At 36.8% G+C, this 23281-nt stretch overlaps 1 protein-coding gene across 1 annotated transcript in view; it reads right to left on the bottom strand.

Annotated features, from left to right (window-relative positions):
- The window catches only part of clmpb (CXADR like membrane protein b), an 85758-nt gene that overhangs the window by 14725 nt on the left and 47752 nt on the right, over positions 1-23281 (bottom strand). Inside the window, exons 2-3 of the mRNA XM_082182264.1 lie at positions 8595-8752; positions 1694-1889 (exon numbers count right to left, since the gene is read on the bottom strand). Of these exons, the coding sequence (XP_082038390.1) occupies positions 1694-1889; positions 8595-8752 (354 nt within the window). The remainder of the gene's footprint in view (positions 1-1693; positions 1890-8594; positions 8753-23281) is intronic.

Here is a 23281-nt window from a genome sequence, read left to right as displayed (position 1 = left end):
ATATAATTTGTCATTAATAACTTTAGAAAAATGCTAAAAAATTTGTCTTGTTTTGTGTCTCACTGTATATGTGAATATTTTTACAGAATCGGGATTATTATAGTTAACTAAAATTACAACCATTAAAAAAAAAATAATAATAAAAAAAACATTTGCTAGTGGAAATAAAATAAACCTTAATTAACTGAAATAAAATAAAACAAATTTATTTCATTTTTTTTCATTTCAGCTAGTTGCTAATGCAGCACTTCTCATTTTTATGTAGAACTACATATAGACGTCTAAAAAACAAAAACAACAAAATCGCTAAAACTTTAACTAAAATTTAAATGAAAACAGATCATATAAAAAATAAAAACTAATTTAAAATGGTATATATCTAGTCTTGTTCTGTTGAGATCACAAGTTCACAAGAAGACAAGACAGTAAAATAAAATTCTATGGATTGTGTGGACTGTATGATTGGAAACAATATGGTTATTATTCCTGCAATTCCAATTGGTGCCTGAAATAACTGTACGGTTCCAGGATGCGGGACTCATCTCATAAAATCATCAGCAAACAAGATTTTTCACAGCTTATGCTCCATGCTGAAAATCAATGAACATGCGGATGGACTCCAATTGAAACAATGCCCATTCATTTAGCTCTGATTGAAGAAATCTCAGGAAACAAGCAGAGCTTAGAGGGACCATCATTCACAGTAGCTGCAAGCAATTAATAAAAATTATGATTAATGCGCGTGCGTCATTTCCTGTCCACTCTCAACGGCAAATTTCGATAAAGGCAAAATAAAGGCTGAAAATAACATCCTTATGTGAACACTAACTCGCTGTCATGTGTTTATAGAGTGACGGAGAGGAAAGAAAAAGGAAGAGTAGTGAGAGAAACAGGGGGTGGAGAATGAGGATTATGGGAAGGCAGAATTGAGCTAATCTTCTGTGATATGCTAATACATGAGAGAAACTCTAGGGTGGAGGCTGGATTTACATCAATTCATCCTCCCATTTATCTCTCTTTTTCTCATTCTTTCAACTTTACACCAATATCCTGTCCCTCTGTGGCTAGCGCACTAATCTGGTAATAAAATGATTAAGGAAATAAAATTAGGATGTGATATACAACTTCAAACTGCTTGGCATAAGCTGCGAGTCCTTGAAAATAGGAACTACGCAACAAAAGCATATGATAGAGATGAGTCTAAATAAAAAGAAACGTCTGTCTTTCCAGTTCTTCTCTTGGCTGAGCGCTGTGGTGTCAGAGATACTGCGTTTGAATGACGGCTTGGAAACCCTGCGGTCTAATAATGGAAACCAGACATAGCAAAATATCAAATCATGAGAAGCTCATCTGAACCTCATTTGGGATGACAGTAAACTGTTTTGCTAGAAGAATTGAAATCACATAAGCTCCTAATTCTGCCTCTTCTGTTTTTAAGAGATAGAGCTCAATCAATGTTCTCTCATCCCACCATTTCAAATTAGCATCCTCTCGATTTACCATCCAAAGCGAAGCAAACACATCCAGCCACCAGAGTTGAGAGTGACTGGCCAGCAAATGCAACCAATCATATTTCTAGATTACGTCAATGATGGCCAAATTTTGTAATCTGAATGATGATCAAATTGAATCACTGTGAGGCTGGCTGATGGAGGAAATGGTCGGGAGCTGATTCCAGGAAGACGAGCCTTACCCAGCACAATGAGGTTGACTTGGCTCCAGTGGTATTTGCCGCCAGTCTTGACCTTACAGTGGTATTCTCCAGAGTCCGTCAGCTGCAGATCACTGATGAGGAGAGAGGCGTCTCCGTTCAGGTAGTCGCTCGCGAAGGACAGACGACTGGCATGGTTGTCGTGGGTGTAGACCTCATTGTTGAAGAATGTGATGATCTGAAATGTAACGGCGAGAGAGACAGAAAGAGCGTTCATATAAATGAAAGAAATCAGTGGAATCAGACATCTATTTAAGTTGAAGCCAAAGGGACGATAAAACAGGCTAAAAAAATCTAGAAACTTTTTGGGTAACAGTTTAGAATAATGGTCCATCATAAATAAGTAACTGTGCAGGAAGTAATGCAGGACTAATGAGTAGTTCTACATTAACACTTCAGCTACTACTATTAACTAATATAGAAACAAGCTCGACTAATTAGTAATATCACTAAGATACATTGGCAGCCAGCCACCTAAATCAACCTAGCGATGACCTTGCAAATCTAGTAGCTACATGATAAAAGCAAACAGAAATACCCTTGCAACTAACCAAAACAAGCAAATGATCTAGCAACCATCCAGAATACACTAATAGCCATATAGCAAAGCATTAAAAACATTCTGAACACCTCAGAAATGCACTGCAATGCCTTGCCAGCCACCTAAAACAATAGATATATGCGCAGATGCCATATTGAACCGCTCAAAACACGTTGAGGAACCATCTAGGAACGGTCAGCGTGTTGTCACTCACTGTAAGAATGATGCCACAAAACTGAGCAGCTTCTGGTTGTGAAACCACCGAGATTTAAATTCCCGAAGGAGTAGGATAACCTTTCATATGTTGGTTTGTGTTATATGTATTAACTCAATATTACATGTTTTTACCATGGTACTTTTGATGTTTTTACTTTTACTATGGTAACTTGTCGTGTTATCTGACACTGTCTTGATGTATTGTGTTAGTTTAGAAAAAATTCTCTGCTGAAGTCTATTTCAAATATAGATATACAGTACATGCATCTAAATACAGTAGCAGACACTCAGTCAACTTGCTCTCGAATGTTCACGGACCAGCTTTGACCATTCCAATATGGCGGATGGCTTACGTACTGTATAGCGGCCCATTGAACGGCCGCTAATGAGGCGTCTGTGTACACACACACATATATACATATATGATCTTAGCAACCACTGCTAGCAACCCTGTAGCCACATAGTAAAATGCTAAAAACACTAAGAACATCTCAGAAACAGATAGAAATGCCAACTAGCAGTGCCCTTACAACTCTAGTAGCCACACACACCTCATAAAAATACAGCAACACCTCAGAATAACACATAAATGCTTGCAACTATACCCAAAAAACAACCAAACCACCCAGAATACATTAACAGTCAAAGAGTGAAATTCTGCAAACACTCAAGAAACTCATAGTAACGTCCTGACAACTGCCTGCAACACTCTAGCATTGTAGCGTGGAACTTTGCATTAGAAAGCACTTTAATTTTCTTCAGAAAATGTACAAATCTGGTTGTTTTCTTTATTTTCTCTTCTTTATTTTTCTTCTGATGGTTACTTCGCGACAACTTTACTACTCTGTGCAAAAGACAAAAGGTTTCTGATTTAAAGAACCTGTGATGCTAAATGGCTGTCACACACAAACACAGCTGCCAACACACACATTCACACACAGCCTGACTGTGACAGCCTCCTGAATGCCTGGGGTTAAGAACTAAACGCTGATGCCACGACACATCAGCAGACCTGCAGTTGGGTTCACCTGCCAAAGCTGTCTGCGATGACTGCTCGTTTCACACACACACACACACACGCACGCACGCACGCACGCACGCACGCACGCACACACACACACACACACACACACACACTGCAAAACTCATTTGCATTTCTGGCCAAGACATCTGTGATTCTTTTTGTGTGCATCCAGTATCACTGACAGTCATGACATGATACTCTTTGTCATATTTATTTATTTAGATTACAATTGATGCCAGAATAATCTTCTCTAACAAGAGGAACATCTGAGTCACAGGTTATGGCTTCACTTCAAAGAAATAGCTTGTTTGCATTAGCCAAGTGTATAGGTGTAATATAGCTGGAGAGAGCTTTGTTAGTATATTTCCGTTCATCTCAGTTACAGCTGCATGGATGTTGTATGGATTTACATGCGACAAATACTACAAACAAGCAAAGTCAAAAGCAAGTATACATTGCAGGTTTGCTGGTCAAAATGTTCACTCTGTCTGGTCTGTTAGCAGGTTTTAAAGGGTTTTTGGGTACTTTTCAGCTGGTCAAGCTGGGAGACCAGCTTAAACCACCTAAGACTAGCAAATGAGTTTAGGCTGGTTTAAGCAGATATTTAGGACAGGTTCAAATCTGTCTGTTTCAGAATTTTAAGAGCCCTCTAAATAAAATCAGCTACAACAACAACCTCTAGCATAATATAACAAAATATCACTTAACCCCTAGTTGCTCCAGAGGCGTGCGACCTCTGACATATATAGCAATTGTAAGTCGCTTTGGATAAAAGCGTCAGCTAAATGAATAAATGTAAATGTAAATGTGAGTGTAAAGACTTTTATATTGCTGCAATAGATTAAATAAATGCTGTACATTTGAACTTTCTAATCATCAAAGAATCCTGAAAAAAAAAGTGTCACGGATGGTTTCCACAAAAATCAGCATATTCAAATGATTTCTGGAGGATCATGTGACACTGAAGACTGGAATAATGATGCTGAAAATTCGGCTTTGATCACAGGATTAAATTACATTTTAAAATATAATCACATAGAATATTTTTTTTCAACTGTATTTTTGATAAAATAAATGCAGACTAAGGCTACGTTCACACTGCAGGGCTTAATGCTCAATTCCGATTTTTAAAAAAAATTGAAATGACCCAGAAGTGACCCGCATGCGCAGAAGAGTACTCAACGGTCAACGACGTCACTTGTTGTTTGCGGAAGTAGCTAAACTTTAACTGTGATTCTCTCACACACACACACACCCACACGAGCGTGCGCAGCGACCGTTACACAAGAGCCAGACAGCAGCCGCTGACCTATCTAATATCAGATTCAGCACAAATAAGTTAACATAACGTATATATAATGGCCGTGGGCTTTTTTATTTTTATTTTTTATTAACGGGCTCGTCGAGGTCGACCCGTTCGGCAGATTTACCTCAGCTCGACGAATATGCAGTCCGTTTTCAAACCGACGACTACTTCAACGCAGGATTATGACGTTTTTTGCGAATCAATGACGTGCGGGTCGGATACATGCGACCTGGCCGTTCAGACTGAAGTCGCATTTGAAAAGATCGGATATGTATCGGATTTGGGACCACATACCCAAGTGGCCTGGGTCGCATTTGAAAAGATCGGATCTGTGTCGTTCAGACTGTCATGAAAAGATCAGATACAGGTCGCATAGGGGCAAAAAAATCGGAATTGGGTCGTTTCAGCCTGCAGTGTGAACGTAGCCTTAGTGAGCATAGAAATCTTGTAGAAATTTTATTCAGTCAGAATACTTTAAAAAAAATATGGTGCAGTTACAGTATTTACTTAGCCTCGGTTTCCACTTGCTGCCTTGCGCGCAGCGCGATTTTCTTCACGCTGCTAGGCAGCCTGGATTCCATGGACCAGATTTTCGCCTCAGCGAGGGGACCAATCACAGAACGGGGAGGAAGCAGCAAGACGATGACGACGTCTACGCGACACACCGAAGCAGTTTGTTTATATCTATGGATCCAACATGGCATCAGACGTGAAGTTACCTTTCGATGCAGCCTTAGATAGTGTTCTAAGTAGTTTAGAACGCAAGTTTATTTCGTCATCTTCCTCATCGAATTTCTGTCGCTCTACATACGTCATCTGGTATAATTGAAACGATTGGCTATGAGCTACGTACAGGCGCATTTGATAGACATTCGTAGCGCCCAATAAACGGCTCTGGGCATTCGTAAACCACGCATCAAATACGAGAAAATGAACATGTGGTTCCCAGACCACGTCTCAATGAGAAAGAGGTCTGACGTTAGCCAGGCTAGTATTTACTAGTATTGGGAAGTTCGGATAATTTTACTGACTCGGATCTTTGAATCTCGTTCATCAAAATGAACGAATCTTTTTTCGAGTAATTTCGTTAATTTCAGCAGAATGTTTTTAAAATGTTACGTTAGCCAAATTCCCCAAACACATCAAATGTTGATCGCATTTAGAATAAGAAAAAAATTGCAATGCAAGGAAAAGGTCAACTTATGAGAAACAGAAACAATTAATTAATTGATCTTGGTCTTCAGGCTATGCAGTGTGTTAGTTTACCTCACCTCCCAATCTGAGCCGTTCGATCATCCCGTGACATCCTCATAAACTGAACTATGCAGTCGCTACCGGATACAGAATTGATTAGTTCATCTTTTGAGTCTTTGGGTTTGAGTCGTTCGTTCATCACGTGACAAAAGAATGAAAGACTCAGAAGAATCAGACCAGAAGACTCGAGAGATGAACTAATCATCTCTTTCCGGTACTGACAGCATATTCCCTATGGGACTGACGGGAAGAACGAGAGAATCGGACCCGAACCCGAAGACTCGAGAGAGGAACTAATCGTTTCGGTTTCCTGTACAGAACACATAGGATGTTGCGCATGCGCGGTCAACACAAAATGAACGAATCACTCTCTGAGACAACTCGGTAGTCCCGAGTCAAAATGAACGAATCGTTCATGACCCGACCCATCACTTTACCAGCAGGGGCAAACGGGGCCATGCTAAACATGCAAAACCACTGAATGCATTATCAGTAGCATTCTTGTGTGTGAACACATCTCCTTAGAGTCTACAACACATTGCTAAACAAGCTGTGGCTAAATGTTGACAAGCTGAACGCTTCTAACACAAGCCTTCCAGTGAAACAAAAGAATGACTTATTTATTATGCCAGAGGCTCAGTTTTATTCCTAATCACATTTTCAGACATTTGATTTTAATTAATGACGTCTCAACTGTTATCTTTCCGTTAAATACATGCGATGAGCCAGCCGTCCCAGAGGTTTCAAAGACTGTGCTGCGAATTTCTTTATAAGCCTTTCTTTCTTCAGAAATGAAATCTCAACTGATTATATCAACAGATCTGTGTATACTTTCAAACAAAGGAAAGATCGCTGTCTGTCATGTGCATGGGGGAATAAAAATCCTTATCACAATCAGATAATTTAATTCATCTGAAAGTATATCGCCTTTTGACTTCCCCCTGATGAATTATTGTGCGCTTCTACATGAAGGATATCTAAACTTGAAGCTGTGTTCAAACAATGTTAGTTTCACAGTGAAAGATTCCCACTTCAGGCAGATAAGACGAAGCTCTTATCTGAATGTGTTTATGCGAGAGCGAGGGAGAAAGAGAGATGGGTGAAGCGTCTGTTAGGTGTCCTGATACATGCGTACCGGACGGGTGTGCATTTCAAAGAGAGATGTGTGGAAACGGCTGATTTAGACCCGTGACGGACTCAGACTCTGAAACTGGGACGGCTGTGTCACAGAGAGATGACGGTCATAACTAGCGGTTGCTTGGGTTATTTGTGTGGTTGCTATGGTGTTCTGAGAGATTGCTAGACGGTATAGTTTACAAGGTTGAGATCATATGTCTGTCCCGACTGACAAACACAAAATATAAAATTAAGAGGAGACTTTCACTTGTCCCAAAAGAGTTATGACAACATTATGAAAACTTTTTATTATTATTATTTATGGTATTTATTGTTTACTTTAAAAGGAGAAAAAATATGATGGTATCTGAAATGACACACAAATTATTAACTATTATTAATAAAACAATTATTATTCGGATTATATACAGTATACAAACACACACAGTAGTCGCCAATATATATATATAATGTGTGTGTGTGTGTGTCTATCTATCTATCTATCTATCTATCTATCTATCTATCTATCTATCTATCTATCTATCTATCTATCTATCTATCTATCTATCTATCTATCTATCTATCTATCTATCTATCTATCTCTCTATCTATCTAGGCCTATCTATCTATCTATCTATCTATCTATCTATCTATCTATCTATCTATCTATCTATCTATCTATCTATCTATCTATCTATCTATATATATATATATATATATATATATATAATTTTAAATATGAGGGAAGAACAAAACACTAAACTTGGTTAAGGTATTTATCTGACAAAAAAAAAGGCAAGCTTCAACAAAAAATAAATTCAATAGAAAAACAAAAAGCTCACAGGAAAAAGCAAACTACTTAAGCATAGTTATTTATATTTTGTTGGTTTTCGATTTAGAAAACAATAGGGCTGTATACACACTTTTTGTATGTATTTTGCTAACACAGCAAAAAGACATTATCAGCACAGGAGTGAAGACAGGTCTGAAAACAAATCATTAAATAAGGTTTGTAAATTATTAGCCCTACAACTTGTCAAAAAAAAAATAATAGTTTGGCTCATTTGAGCAATACAACTCCCTGACCAAACTATGTAAAATACTCGGCTGGAATTTAGCCGACATAAGCACTGACCTTTCTGAATACAAAATTATTTTTCTGGCTACTATCTGTAAGGCTAAAATCAACTCAGGTTTTTTAAACAGTTATCATCCAAATATAACATGATTAGACCAAGTGACTGGAGACCAGGAGGACAGACAAAAGAGATGAGAAGTATAACGCAAAAACAAAACTTGTATCCAGAGAGAGAGAGAGAGAGAGAGAGAGAGAGAGAGAGAGAGAGAGAGAGAGAGAGAGAGAGAGAGAGAGAGAGAGAGGACAAATTGTGAGAGAGGGCCAAAAAAAAAGCCAAAGATCTCTTACCACGCGCTGTTTGACGTTAGGTTTCTGCAGGAGCCACTCGATGTCCAGTGTTTGTCCATTCGACTGCCAGAACTGGTGATGGCAAGGCAATGTGGCGTTGTCCCCGACAACCCTCTTCATCTCGGTCTGAGCCCCAGTCGAGAGCAAACTCAACAGCACTGTAGAGAAAGATACAAACACAGCATGTCTGTGAAATCATGCAATGGACTGGTGGACAATTCCACATTTAGGACATTATTTACTTTCTTTAAAAAAGTTCCAGGTTTTATTGCAACCCAGTCTCAATGAAAAACATGCCTGCAAAACAATGTTCCTCCTTGCATGTTTTGTGTGACACTTTTTTTTTTGTCCAGTGAGTGACACTTAAAGGGAGTCCGGTTTTATCCAGATGAAACAGATGAATGTGAATCTGGCAATGGTTTATTACGTTGGTTGTTGTACGTATCCCAGCAGTTCAGAAGGGAAATGTCTGGCGAGTGGTGCTAAAAGGTTAATGCTCTATCATGTTCAGAAATAATGTACCAGCTACACTAAACCTTACCATAATCATAATTGACAGAGTTAAAAAAGCCAATGTGAGATAAAAACACGTGTTGAAGCAAACATTCAATTTGAGTTTGTTTCTACAAGTCTTTGAGCTCTTTTATTGTGACTCGTGTTTCACAGGACTCATACTCGAGCTCTTCACATCACAAGTGCAATGTTGTCCCTCGACCAGAGCAAGTTTACTACATTAGAAAAAGCCACACATATGGAGCTGTGAATGTGATGAAAATGTCCAAATGTATTAGTTCACGAATCATGCACTATGGTAAAAGTGTTTTGAGGTCGTAACGTAGTATTGTGCCAGTAACCTCTCGAAAATGTGTTAAATTAAATTCTTCCCCTGTAATTATAATTTGTTTTAAAAGGAATTAAAATTGTTGGTGTTTTACTGCCACTAGTGGTCATTTCAGCTGGAAATGTGATGGATAAAATTTTACACTTTCACTATTTCTCACTAAATGTTTCACTTCGGAAAGTTTTTTTTTTTTTTTTTTTTGTACTAAACAGGTTTAACAAAATCAAGTTCCACTACAAGACTGGCATGGGCTTCAGCATTTATCATGCAGTCTAACAAGACACTGTAGCAACACAAACAATACTTTAGTACAACTTTGGAAGGTTAGTAAGTCCCAAAACCCCATTTTCACACTCTTCCGATTTATACATTTACGAATGCACCACAACATGGCAAGTCCACATCAAGTAAACTATTTCAGACTCTATGAACCTATAGCTCTTCCCGCCACAGGGATCCTGGCTAATTTACTTGAGGCTGTTGGACATTGCCGGAGGCTTGAGTAGCATTACAGACAGGCGTCGTGGGGATTTGCAGACTAGTTAGGTCCCATGAGGCAGGAATAGGACGAGATGCGCAATTCCTTCCACCTGGTGAGAGGAGCTTGCAATCCAAACAATGCAGCATAACTCACAGCTTCACCGCTCTTATACAACAGATATTTATGGAGTTCTGGAATTAGCATAACATTACACTTAATCTGCGGTCGAATATCACAAATAGCTGCAGACTCTTCACCTATGCAACAGTTGCTAAAATGATGCCAGCATACAGATTCATCCTGCTTCTGTAAATATTATGACATTTCCTCATTTTAGCTCTTCAACCCATGGGAATAGGGAAGGGAATGAGTTGTATTGCTAAACACAGACTTGGGATTGATGGACGTGCAGTTTTAAGTGTGTTTTGTCTGGCTCTGCTCATTTGGCAATCACCACGTCATGGTAAGAATGCATGCGCCACGTGTCGCTAACAAAGCACTCGTGATTAGTTGACTGACATGCATGAGTGACTGTCTGTCTGCAACCCATGAGACACCACCTGTGCCAAAACACTGTTCCTACTGCGCCATAATACAGAATCAACGGGATGTAATGCATAATGCGATTTATGGTTTGATCTTCCTGGGGATCACCAGGGCGTGCGGCCAGGAGACCTCCACAACGTCATTACAATATGTTAATATAAAAATATATTTAAAAAATACATAATCAAAATTATTTTAAAGTAAAGATTCTGAAAGCATTGAATGAGATCCCATAATCATTTAATTTAGATTTACAGTAGTAACATTAAATCATATTTTATGATATGATATGATTAAAATCATATTTTTTAAATATGATGGTTTCATTATAAATATGGTGATTATCTCGAAGGTGGACACCCATCTTAATATATGATATTTACCATATTTACCATGGTTAGCCATGTCATGTCAACAAATGGAAAAGTTAGCCAGATATTGATTACCAAGTTAATTATTGTGCCTTTAGATCTGACATCAGATGCGCCTTTTACCCCAAATACCATACTTTTACATATTCTTCCGTTATTGAAAAACTGTTGGTTTAATTAGCTTGAACAAAACTGAAAATCATTAACAAGACCTTTGTCTCAGAATATATTCTCATTTGCTAATTAAATCTACAACATTTAAAAAAACACAAAATATTCAATCAAATTTGCGCAGAATCAACTTTGCGCTGTTGAGGATCGCATCAAGGATCAGACAAAAATCCACGTGTTTCTTGAAAAGCGAACGTTTTGGAAAGTGCTACGGCAAGTTTTTGTGCCATCTAGTGGTTTAGAGGAAAATAAAATCAAAGGAGCCTTTTACCCCGTGGAGCCTTTAGCCCTGTTGGACCCGCCATTGTTTACCAGACCTAACGGTTAGAACATGAGATTCAATACATTGAGCTCTAACGCTAATGCTAATTAGCTAGACTGAAAACTTGAGTCTGACACTTTTGTCAGCATTTCAGATTCAAACAAACATAGTTTCAAGTTAATGTGCAAAGCCACAAACACTTCTTTTTTTTTTTTTGAGCCTTGATGCTAACATGAGTTAGCTTGAGTTTGAGTCAGGCAAATGATGTTTCCCATCGTCTCCTGTATACTATCTCTCTCTCTGTTTCTATAAATAAAAACGTATGGTTAATCTATTCTACAGCATATTGTACCTGCACATACTATTCTTCAAACAGAAAGAACTGAATTAGCATAAAGTGGAAATGTTGACATATATGTAGTACCTGCACTGAGTCAGCCATGCTGGAGAGGTTTAATGAGAAAACCCAGAAGAGAACTGCATGGGTCTCTTCAGGGTACGTCCTCAAGTCATTCTCATTAAAGTTGTGTTTCTGATTCAGCACTATGATCTCAATAGGCTGTAGGCCGTGAGAAGAATTAGAGAAATTACTGCTCTGCCATGGCTCTTTGTCTCTTCGCGTGAACTGCCAAACTAAAACAATGAGTCAGCAAAAAAGCAGCATGAAGCTCCCCTGCAGTCAGCCCTGCTCATGATTTTTTAATGCATTGCTTGCATACTCCATCATCTGGTGTGATCTCCACAGTTAGGCATGTGTGAGAAACACTGAAGTCAATTGATTTCAGTGGGGATGCTACGGCTCAAGATGGCAAAAGAGAAACGCAAGTGTTTGTGAAGGTAAGGTTGAAAAGTTAGGATATTTTAAACTAACTAGCTATTTGCATTCATTTCTATCCATCAAACGCTCCACCAGAGCTTTCTTTAGGTGCTCAGTGGGACTTACAGAAACTTGGGACTTGTGGCTGTTCATAAATATTTAAAACATTAATTTTTTACTAATATTTTAAATATTTTGATTTGAGATTATAGGCATCGGCCAATAATTGTGCGTGCTAGGCTGATTAACAAAAGATTCAAGATATAGTGACAGTCAACTCAATTGGTGATGCATTATATATTTTCAAATATTGAATGATTTTGAATACTTGTTCATTAGACTTCAACAAATTTGTGTACATGTATTTTGCTAATATAAAACAATAGCATTATTTTAGCCAGCATATTGGCATCAGTTTTTGAAAAACCAATTTAGTTGACCCACTATTGATGAATTGTCTGTGCTGAGAAAGAAGCAGACACTATTCTGTCGGGCCAGACTGGGTCTCCTGGGACGTTCTCACTGGTTTAGCTGTGCTGATAAATGCTAAATGTCCTTATTCTCTCTCTCACACACACATCTGAACTCTGAAATATGTGATTAAACTATGCAATAACTATCTTTCCTGTCCTCTCCCCACATCCAGGCCCAGATGTGAGAGGTGTATCTCTCTGCTCAGACCTTTGACGGCATATTTCCTTAGGCACACTGGAGCTCAGCTTGCTGAGTCATTCCTCGTCTGTTACCGTTACGGATGGACATAATAATGTGTTGGAACAAGCTGGCAAGATATCAAAGAACAGAATGAAAGCTGTTTTAATTTCATCCTCCTTCAAGGAAGGTAAAGCTCAGCAGCAAAAATATCCAGCATACTGGCAGCCAGGTTGTTTAATAGCACTGCTTCACATGTTGGTCTGCTTTATACTTCAATTCAGGCTGAAATGAAGAGCTATGTGATGTTGAAATTGGAAACTTTATCCTTTCCATGACGCAACAAAGCAATCAAATGTCAAATGAGATATCTTTGAAATAGAAATAAACCAACGAATGGATCAACATCAAGAACAAACAACATTTTCAAAGGTTATAAGCATTTCGGTAAAAATCCTTATTTCTTCGGAATGCTAGGTGGCGCTGTCCTAAAACTTTTCAGGCACCTTCAGGACATGTTTATGATGATGTCTACCAAATTTTATGCCAATATGTCAGAGTAAAATAAAAAAAAATACAGTTTATGACAAAATTCAAAATGGTGGAAAGGCGATTGGTCCGATTCTGCAAAATATGCATTGATGGATTCATCCCAATTAAGGAATCTGATAATTTTTCTGTTTTAGTGTCAGCATGAAATCAGAATGGACCCTTTGAGCTTTCTTAATATATGTTTCTCATCATATTTGGAACGATTTATTGGCACAAGGAAAAAGATAGTTTGTCTTGAAAAGTTTTTGCATTTTGATGAAAGATTTTAATCAACACCCTGGCTCTGGTAATTAAAAAACACTTTTGAATCAAAAGTCTAATTCCTTTGTATAAGTCCTACACTTTTCCTTCTGAAATATCCAATTTCACACCGAGATACATTACACTATGGAAGTAAAATTGATTGAGATCAGGGTTTCATGTCAACTTTAAGCATAAATAGCTACATTCTCACTGTTACTGTATATTTTCGGTGTACACTATCTCATTACCTGACAGTTTGGCAAAAATCTACAACACTTTTTATGTGTGAAGCCCTGACATGAGCTAAAGAGTCTTAAAGGCAAGTATGGTAAGCTTCTGGTTTCTTTGGCTTGTGTTCCCACTTCTGCTGCAGATGTTTTAAATTGTCAATTTACTGCATTCAATTTCCCTTTAGACTAAACTACCTCTTTAGAGGAAATGTAACAAAGGAAAATGGAAATGAAATGGATTTTAAGAGAGAGAGAGAGAGAGAGAGAGAGGAGAGAGAGAGAGAGAGGAGAGAGAGAGAGAGAGAGAGAGAGAGAGAGAGAGAGAGAGAGTTCTGTGAAAATGCCCTAGGGGGAGTTGTGCTCCATTAGATTCACCCCTCTCACACACTCAATGAAAAGCATCTCCTTTGCTAGTCACCACACCGTCTACAACCGATACCTCGAAATCTCGTCCTTAAACTCCTTAACCCCTCAACTCTGAAAAAAAAAGAGCCTGCAAATCTAATTTACGACCACATCCATCCCTGGATTACATTCAGAGCACAAAGGCAGTAAAGGAGATTCCGTGCTGACCAAAACAATGACTGCTAATAAGCAATAATCTCATAATTCAATCTGAAGCACTAGCCAACACACAAACTTCCAGTCTAGCCGAGTCAGAATTTAAATTAGATTCAGTACAATGCAATCCCTCTTTAACCCACATGCGATAAGAAATTCACTGTCCCAGTGAACCGGAACAAAGGCAAATCAAACTAGTCAAACTATGTCCAACCTAAGTCTATCTGAATTAACTATATGGTCTAAACTTGTAACCTTTGACCTCTAAGAGTCTTACTTTAAGAACAGATCAAGCAGAGCTTACACATCCTAATGCTGCTGGTTTTGTTATCCGCGATCTCTCGTGAGCTGTCTGTCTGCTGGAGACTCAGGGACAGTTGCTGGCATGTAAAGTAACACACAATGAAACTGACTTCCTGATGAATTTAACAGAATAATCAATACGTGCTGTTAACTAACAGGCTGTTAAGAGAGTCATTGTCTAAGCATTTTGTACTTTTACAGCATGTACTAAATATCTCAGATATAAAAAAATATATATGGTTCGGGAATCTATGTTATATGTGGTTACTTTTATTCACTAATATCCAAGACCATTACCATTTACCAAAGTAATTACAATTTAAAATAACTCTTCTCTATTTTAATATACTTTAAACCAAATTTATTCCTGTGATGGCAAAGCTGAATTTGCAGCATAGTTTTGTATATTTTTGTGCAAACACAAAAGATTTTATTTGAAATAGAAATCATTTGTAACCTTTTTAAATGTATTTACTGTCACTTTTTGTCTTTACTGTTACTAATACATATTAGTTACTAAATAATAAGGTTACACCTTATTTTAAGATGATGATTACTATAGAGTTTTGGGGTTACACTTTATTTTAAGGTGTCATTGTTACAGTGTAATTATATATTTAAGTACTAAGTAATATTGAGCAACTACATGTACTTACTATAGGGTTAGGGCAGGATTAGGATTAGGTTGAGGGTTAGTTGCATGTAATTATGCCTAATTTACTGTTATTACATGGTAAGTACATATAACATGCAACAAGGACACTGTAAAATAAAGTGATTCCGGTTTTGGTTTAGGGTTAGTTACGAAATGTTAATTATGCATAATTTACTTTTATTACTATGGTAAGTACATGTAGTTACATGTAACTACATCACCTTAAAATAAAGTGTTACCAATAATAATAATACTAATAATAATATTCCTTAAAGTTCACTTATAATGTTAGCCAGGAAAGTTACTTAAACAGGTTGTTTTATGTGCTGTACTTTAGACTTCATATGTGTAAGACTTTATATGTAAATTACATCTGCTGTGATTGGCTAACCGCATGCACTGCTGTAGTTTACACTGGCAGGTCATGTTTCTAAACACTGAATAGGCAATGATATGCAAAGATGCTCAGTCACCCGATCTAATGTCAAGACCAAACTGTTTTGACTCGTGGTGCAGTTTTCATGAACGATCTCTGACTGGGAAGGGAGGTTTGCGTTGTTTAGTACATCTACATAGCACATGCAGCTCTTTATTTCACAAGAGCAAGGACAATCCTGTTTACCATGGTCCCTTTAACCCTTAAAGACCTAGAACATTTGTGGAGCACCTGACTCGCCTGTTCTTTTCTTTGTCTTTCTAACCCATTATAGCAGTCGGCATCACGTGCCATATATCATTTTAAACCGGAGAACTTGAAGTTTCAATCAAGCTCATTTAAATTCACAATTTTACATTTATTTTGTCTTAGAATGGATGAATTTACCAGATTTCAGAAAAACGGCAGCAATTTTTTTTTTTTTTTACTCAAACAAAACATCCTGAAGTTTGGATTTTTTCCTTTAGAAAGTTTTACTTGGATATTCTAGATTTCCAGATGAAATTTTGTCAACATTTAACAATCCCTAAGCAAGTTATAGCCATTTATTACAACATTATTATAGGTAATTATTATATTTATTTACTGACAATGTAGATGTAGACAATGTCCAAAAAAGTTCAGAAAGTAAAATAAATAGAAACATTGTTATCTACAAATAGAACACTGAAGCAAAAGTGACTTATATACATATATATGTGTGTGTGTTCAATCTGTACATAGAAAACAAACACACATAGTGCAGTAAGTAGTGTAAACAAGCTGTTGAACTCTGTTGAAACATCCTCAGACCGCTGATGCTGCTTTGCCTTGTCTCACATCTCAACTGAACTCAATTCAATTCATTTATGAAAATAAATTCATGGGCGCTGCTGACATGTAGCACACATCATCTGATTCTCTCTGACACATGATAATGTGCCGTTGCAGATGAGAAAACGGAAATATTCATGCCCCCGGAGCAGTAGAGCACTACAGCACTTCCAGACAGGTGGCAGAATTAACAGGCAAAACTCATTCTTATATCCGCCCTTTGGAAGCTTGGCTGGATGTGTTTTAGAGGTTATGACAAAACCAGGCGAGAAATATAGTTCATCAACAACAGGGCTTGCATGTCTGTGTGAGGAGAAACCAATGCTATACACTATATATACACTATATACAGTATATATATAGAAAACAGTTATTTTCATAAATTGTAATGATAATTCTTTTTTTTTTATTTAATAAATGCAGACTTCTTTCAAAAACATTACAAAATAGTAATGTACTGTATATAAATTGATTTAAAAAACAAAATAATAATCAATAATTTATTATGGTGCAGATGATTTTGAATGTGCTGCATGGACAGATATGATAAGTTGTGCACACACTTTATGCAAAAAAAGAAGAAGCATAAAGTCACACAAACAGACTTTCCATCTGCTGTTTTAAAGACTTGTTCTTCAGTGAGATCATCTGTAGCCTTCATCTGTTCGGAAGTTTATTAGCTTCCAACATCGTCCTTCACAATTTTTAAAATACACATTTCAAGTTCTCTTCAATCTATACCAGCAGGCACACCCTTAATCAAAAACATTTCATCAGCCAAACGTCTGCTATGGTTTACACACGCACGCACGCACGCACGCACGCACGCACGCACGCACACACACACACACACACACACACACACACACACACACACATGCTAGCTACTTCTGACTGGACAACAATTCCTTCAGACTAAGGACAGTCCTTTGATGAGATAATATCCCATAATCCTCTTCATGTCATGGGTGGTCACTGTAACCTCAGCTGGGTCCGCTCATTTACACTCCACTAATACCAGCAGAGCTCGTCCTTGAGAAACGACCGGGGATTGTGATCGCGGTAATGATGGGAATGACGGACTACAGGATGACCGGACGTTTATCTTGGTTTCACAAGGTATGTTGAGGCGTTCTGATAATTCACTGAAACAAGTTTTATCTGTTTGGGGCACAATTTAAAAATAGTTACTCTCACTGAGTTGTACATTTGTAATGTTCTTCAAATCTTAATGGTTTATTTAAAACATAACTATAATATTAATTAAATAAAACTCCACTTTCAAGAAGGTTTCTTTACAAACTTAAGTACACTTTTAAAAAGTGCACTTTGTAATTGTTGTGAACTCCTCCGAGACTTGAGTTGAAGATCCAAATGCAGCTTTATTGGGACAATCCCGAATTGTAATTCATATAACATGCAAGAGGTCAAACAATCTGAACGAGCAACAGGGCAGAAAACACAGTATATATATATATATATATAATAATGTAATAATTTCACAGTTAATCTCCAAATTAATTGAGAAACAGTTGTTTAATGGAATCTTTTTATGAATGATACTAATACAGCTACTGATGTCTCGATGAAAATGATTTCCATCCCCAATTTTAAACATTAATTATAGCCATTAAACATTACAGTGTAATTGAATGAAAGCTATACATTTTTTTTTTTTAAACATTTATTAGGCTTCAAAAAATAGAACGACTTTTAAGTTTGTTTTAAGTGAACTTGAAACTCCTCACATAAACCCATAATAAATGTCATATTTACCGGTTCCCCCTCTGTCTAACAGGATATATACAGAAATTGAATAAAGTTATCAAACAGTCTGTACTGCATAAATTATAAACACATAGAGCGTTGCTTTCTGCGCTGGAACTTTCCAGACCTCATCTGCTTCCCATTAAAACACAATACACACGGCACAATACTTTTGCCAAAATGCATTAAGCTCACATTAAATCACTCGTATTGATTAAACACTGAAATAATCAAATATTAATCTGATCTGGATTCAATCTGTATCTAGGAAACGAGTCCATGTTTTTCCAGTAGATCCTGTCCCCTCTGGAATGCAGCTGGATCATGGAAAACCTGGACATGTGGTCAAGATTCACGTCACACGGACTGCTTTGTGCTCAAGAAGAGAGAACGAGGGTTACTCATATACGACGCTCCCAGAAACACCGTCACATTTCCCATCATGCTTTGGCACACTGCCTCCGTCTCTCTATGTTTGCAGACCTAAAACATGCTCATGACAAAATGGAAAAGGGTAGAGGACATTTCACACCCCCGTCCCAGACGCAGAGCTCCCTGCCCACGGTCGTTCGGCTGACGCTTCACTCAAAGCCGGTTAGACGTTTTTGGAATGGATGTTCGGCATTTACATTTTAATTATGCCTATGAATCTTTGAGCGTTCTGTCAAACCCGGAGACTAATCTGTGGATGCCTTTGGCTAGGAAAGCTTTGAAACAAATGGCCGCCAAATAATGGCTGGTCGACACAACGTGGCTTTACAGATTTTAAAGCCGCAGCGTGTCTTTTTGGTTGCACCAAATGACCAAACATATGAGTTACAGACTGAACAAGATGATGTTTCCAAACAGAAAATACCACTGTTTCCCCACAACTCTGTGTGTCCTTAATTGTATTGAATGTGCACTTGTAGTGTACTTCAAATCTTAAAAATATACTTGAAAAAAGGTCTTGCAGATAATATAATATTGGTGAAATAAAAGGCCACTTAAGTATACTTAAAAATAGTATACTTTCAAAGTGCACTTTGTAATGTCAAACGTTTTAAATCACGTTTTAATAATCTTTTGTCATGCTTTAAAGTACACTTATTTTGTAGTGTTGACTAACATACGGAGTAACTGTAGTGTGTATTTAAAGTAAATATACTAAATTGCACCATCATTAGCAAAGTGTAATTTTAATTATAATGCGTTGGAAATACATGACACACGTTTCAATAGAAAATACATTCAAGTATATTTTCGTCAGTACTCAGTAGTCTTTTCAAAAGTATGCTAAAGTGTACTTCTTTTTCACAGGGGATAATACAAAACTATTAAAGCAAACATATATGCTTACTTAGCTCTCATATTTCAGAAAACGATATAAACATATGTGGGTGGGACAGAAGAAATATAGCTATGTGTAGATCCTTGACTCTCCAAATATTCATCATCTGTGTAAACGTTAAGCTTACAGTAATTTCTAGAAAGAACGCATTCCTTTCATCTCCTCCCTGTGAAAAAAACAGGCACTTTTTTTCAGGATATCTATGCACTTTTGTTTTCAGTAAAGCACCAATCTCAGGATGACAGTCTGTTATTTTCCCTGGCAGACATTTGATTTTGTGAATATGAGAAGTAAATATCCATTACTGGAATCTTACTTGATGAAGGAAAGCTCTACAACAGCCTCTCCATTTCTCACTGCTGGTCTCTTTCTCTCTCTCACACACTCAAACACACGTTTGTCCCTGCAAAGTTCAGGTTTATTCTTGACTGTGACATCCAAACAGATGGTCTGGGATCTGAGGAGGACACTGACTGAGGGACAGAGAGAGAGAGAGAAACACACTCTCCTGCTCACCTGGACTTTACTTGACAGCTAAAATACAGTTTTGAGGGGTTAGAAAACTTGTAAAATGTGAAACACATAATAAATCTGCATATATGCATTTTGAAGGTGGAATAGAAATTTCTTTCCTAGTCACAAGAAAGAAAAAAATACAGATATCTTTTTAATATTTCAGTTGTTTCTCCTAGATGAGATAAGTATTATTTCAGTATTAATAATTATAGTTTTTATTAATATTTTGAATTAGCTGTTATTTTGATATTTTACTTTTTCATTTTAATTTGAGTTAAATTTGTAGTATGTTTTGTGCTTCTTTTTACATATTACTATTTAAGTAAATAATTCAGTTTTAGTTTTTAACTTATTTCTAGTTAGTTATTTAATGCTTTAACTCAAGGTTATGGTAACATTTGAAATGTATGTTTTTCATCTAATATTTATTTATTGTTTATTTTATTTTACCTATATTTTCTTTTTAGCTATAGTTTTAGTTAAATATAATAGCCCTGCAAGGTATAGCTCACAAAAAAAGAGAAGAAGAATAAAACAATTCTGTCCACTGAAATATAGCATATAAGTCATATTGACCATTTAAATTTTTTGGTGCTTTTTTCATAATTTTGGAGCTTGCCAGCTAAGATTCCTTTTAACTCTTTTCCCTGCCATTGATGGACATTTCTGGCAATCGAAGTTTTACACTGTTATACGGTAGGGGGCGCTATTACACATCTTCTGAAAGAGTACTGAGTCTCTGGATTAAAACACAGGAGAAAAAGAAGCAGAAACAAGCGATAGAAGCATTGCTTACGCACATGTAAAATAATGTGATCATCAAACATTCAACAGCATACAAATCAAAACTGCCAAAAAAATGTCGACCCAGGACGAGGTCTCAGCTTTTAAGCAGAGGCTCTGTTCTTTCTTTTGATATATTGCATGTTCAGATATTCATACAAAACAAAATATCTCCATTTATGCTCAATAGAAGAAAGAAAGGTTTCAAAAATCATGATGGTGAATGATTTTTGGGCAAACTATTTCTAGATCAAATAGAGACCTTTCTCAGATGCATCTACAGGTTCATCAATGTCTGTCTCAAACTGTTCTGAGAATTTCTCAAAGAACTCAAGTCAGAGAACTCAACATGACCTCAAACATTTCTCATCAAATCCTTCTGAAACCAAATTATCTGAGCTATGCTATCCTCATTCATATTACTCTGTGTCAACATTTCTCTTATTTTTGTCTCTTATTATTTCTCCTAAGGCTTTTTTTTGTTGCAATCTCTGAGCCATACAAAATCTCCTTTGGGTAAGTTCAGACCTGGCTGCAATATCATAATAAAGTTTTGCTGTCAGGAAAGATGGAAGGTGGCCTCTCAGTTCTCTGACTAAAAAAAGTGCAAGCACTGTCTGCGGCACAAAAAAATATTACTACTGAACATCTCTGAACTTTTTTCATGACTTCAGCAGAATCGGTCACAAAACGGATTCATTACCCAGCACAGAAAACACTCGAATCACTGACACAGGCCGTTCTGTTTCCATCTCCCACCTGACGTTTAAAGCCACAGTGGGCAGCGTTCCACCTGATCTGAGACGCCAGAAAGAAGGACACCTCCCGCTTTTTTATTGATAGCGTCTCATTTCCATTTCTAGCCAGCGGCGTCTGATCCTGTCACACATTGTAGGAGCTGAATTTCAGCAGTGACCTCCCTGGATCGATACTTAATAAGCTTTTGTGCAGTCGAGCCCATTTTGCTACAATCTGCAATTTTTTTTTATGTCCATTATGGGAAATCCAGCTGACTAGGTGTATGAAGTGGAGTCGGAGAATGTATCTGCATCTCACAGCTATTGGTTGATGGATGCATGCAGACCAATGCAAACGTGAAATACTATCATCCTTACCACTGCTTCTCTGTCTCTCTCTCACCGGTATATTATGAGTAATTCAATACTCTGCAGAGGGTTTAAAAATGAGTCAATGGCACTGTGTTCACGGCTCATAAACAACGGAATAAAACAATAAAATAAAAAACAAGGTGAATACAAAAAAAATGTGTGAACATAAAAGCTAATTGACAGTAAGTCCCATCATTCATATCTGATTGAGTCTATGGCTGGGAAATATATAATAGAATATTTTCATTATATAGTATTCCTGATAATTTTGCTGATTATATCAAATTAATGCACTTTTTATTTGAATGCACTTTTGAATTTGCCCTTTCGTATGCTATATTTATTCCTAATAATAAATATATTTAAGTAACAAAAAACTGCTTGAGTTTATTTCCATGATTGAGTTTAAACTTTGATTCAAAACACTTCAATGATTAATTTGCATAATCACTTAGATATGACCAAGGAACATACTTCCTTGCCATGCCAAGGATGCCAACATGCCAAGTGTGGCAATTTTCATTAAAAATTTAAATGTCCGTACTACTGTTTCAAGTTGACCAAATGTCAAGCTACTGTTCAAAGTTTGGAATTATTAAGATTTTATTTTATTTATTTTTTTAAAGAAGTATTTTATGCTGACCAGTCCAAGGCTGAATTTATTTGATAAAAAATTAAGTAAAAACTTTAATATTGTGAAATATTAAATCCATGATACACTACCACTCAAAAGTTTGGGGTAAAACAAATTAACTAATACTTTTATTCAGCAAGGACACATGAATGTGATCAAAAGTGACAGTAGGTATTTATATTGTTACAAAAAATATATATATTTGAAATAAATCCTGACAAAATATACATCACAGTTTCCACAAAAATATTATGTAGTAGAAACTGTTTTCAACATTGATAATAAGAACTATTATTAATTATTGAGAACCAATGATAATTGATAATTATGGAGTAGCAAATCATATTAGAATGATTTCTGAATGATCATGTGACACTGAAGACTGGAGTAATGATGCTGAAAATTCAGCTTTGATCACAGGAATAAATTACATTTGAAAATATATTCAAACAGGAAACAGTTCTTTTAAAATATTATAATATTTCACAATGTTGGGTGCTGTCCCTTTAAGGATGTTGATTCTGTAATTGCCAAGGCAACAAGCCTAGGTAGAAAAAAAAAGGGAAGGAGAAAGCCATGTAATTCTAATGTTGATACTTGCTGAATTTCTGTAAC

This window comes from Leuciscus leuciscus (assembly GCF_965113295.1).
Source record: "Leuciscus leuciscus genome assembly, chromosome: 10".
In the NCBI taxonomy this organism is placed as follows: Eukaryota; Metazoa; Chordata; class Actinopteri; order Cypriniformes; family Leuciscidae; genus Leuciscus; species Leuciscus leuciscus.
The sequence above is the reverse complement of the archived record's forward strand: the minus strand, read 5'-3'. Positions and strand labels throughout refer to the sequence as shown.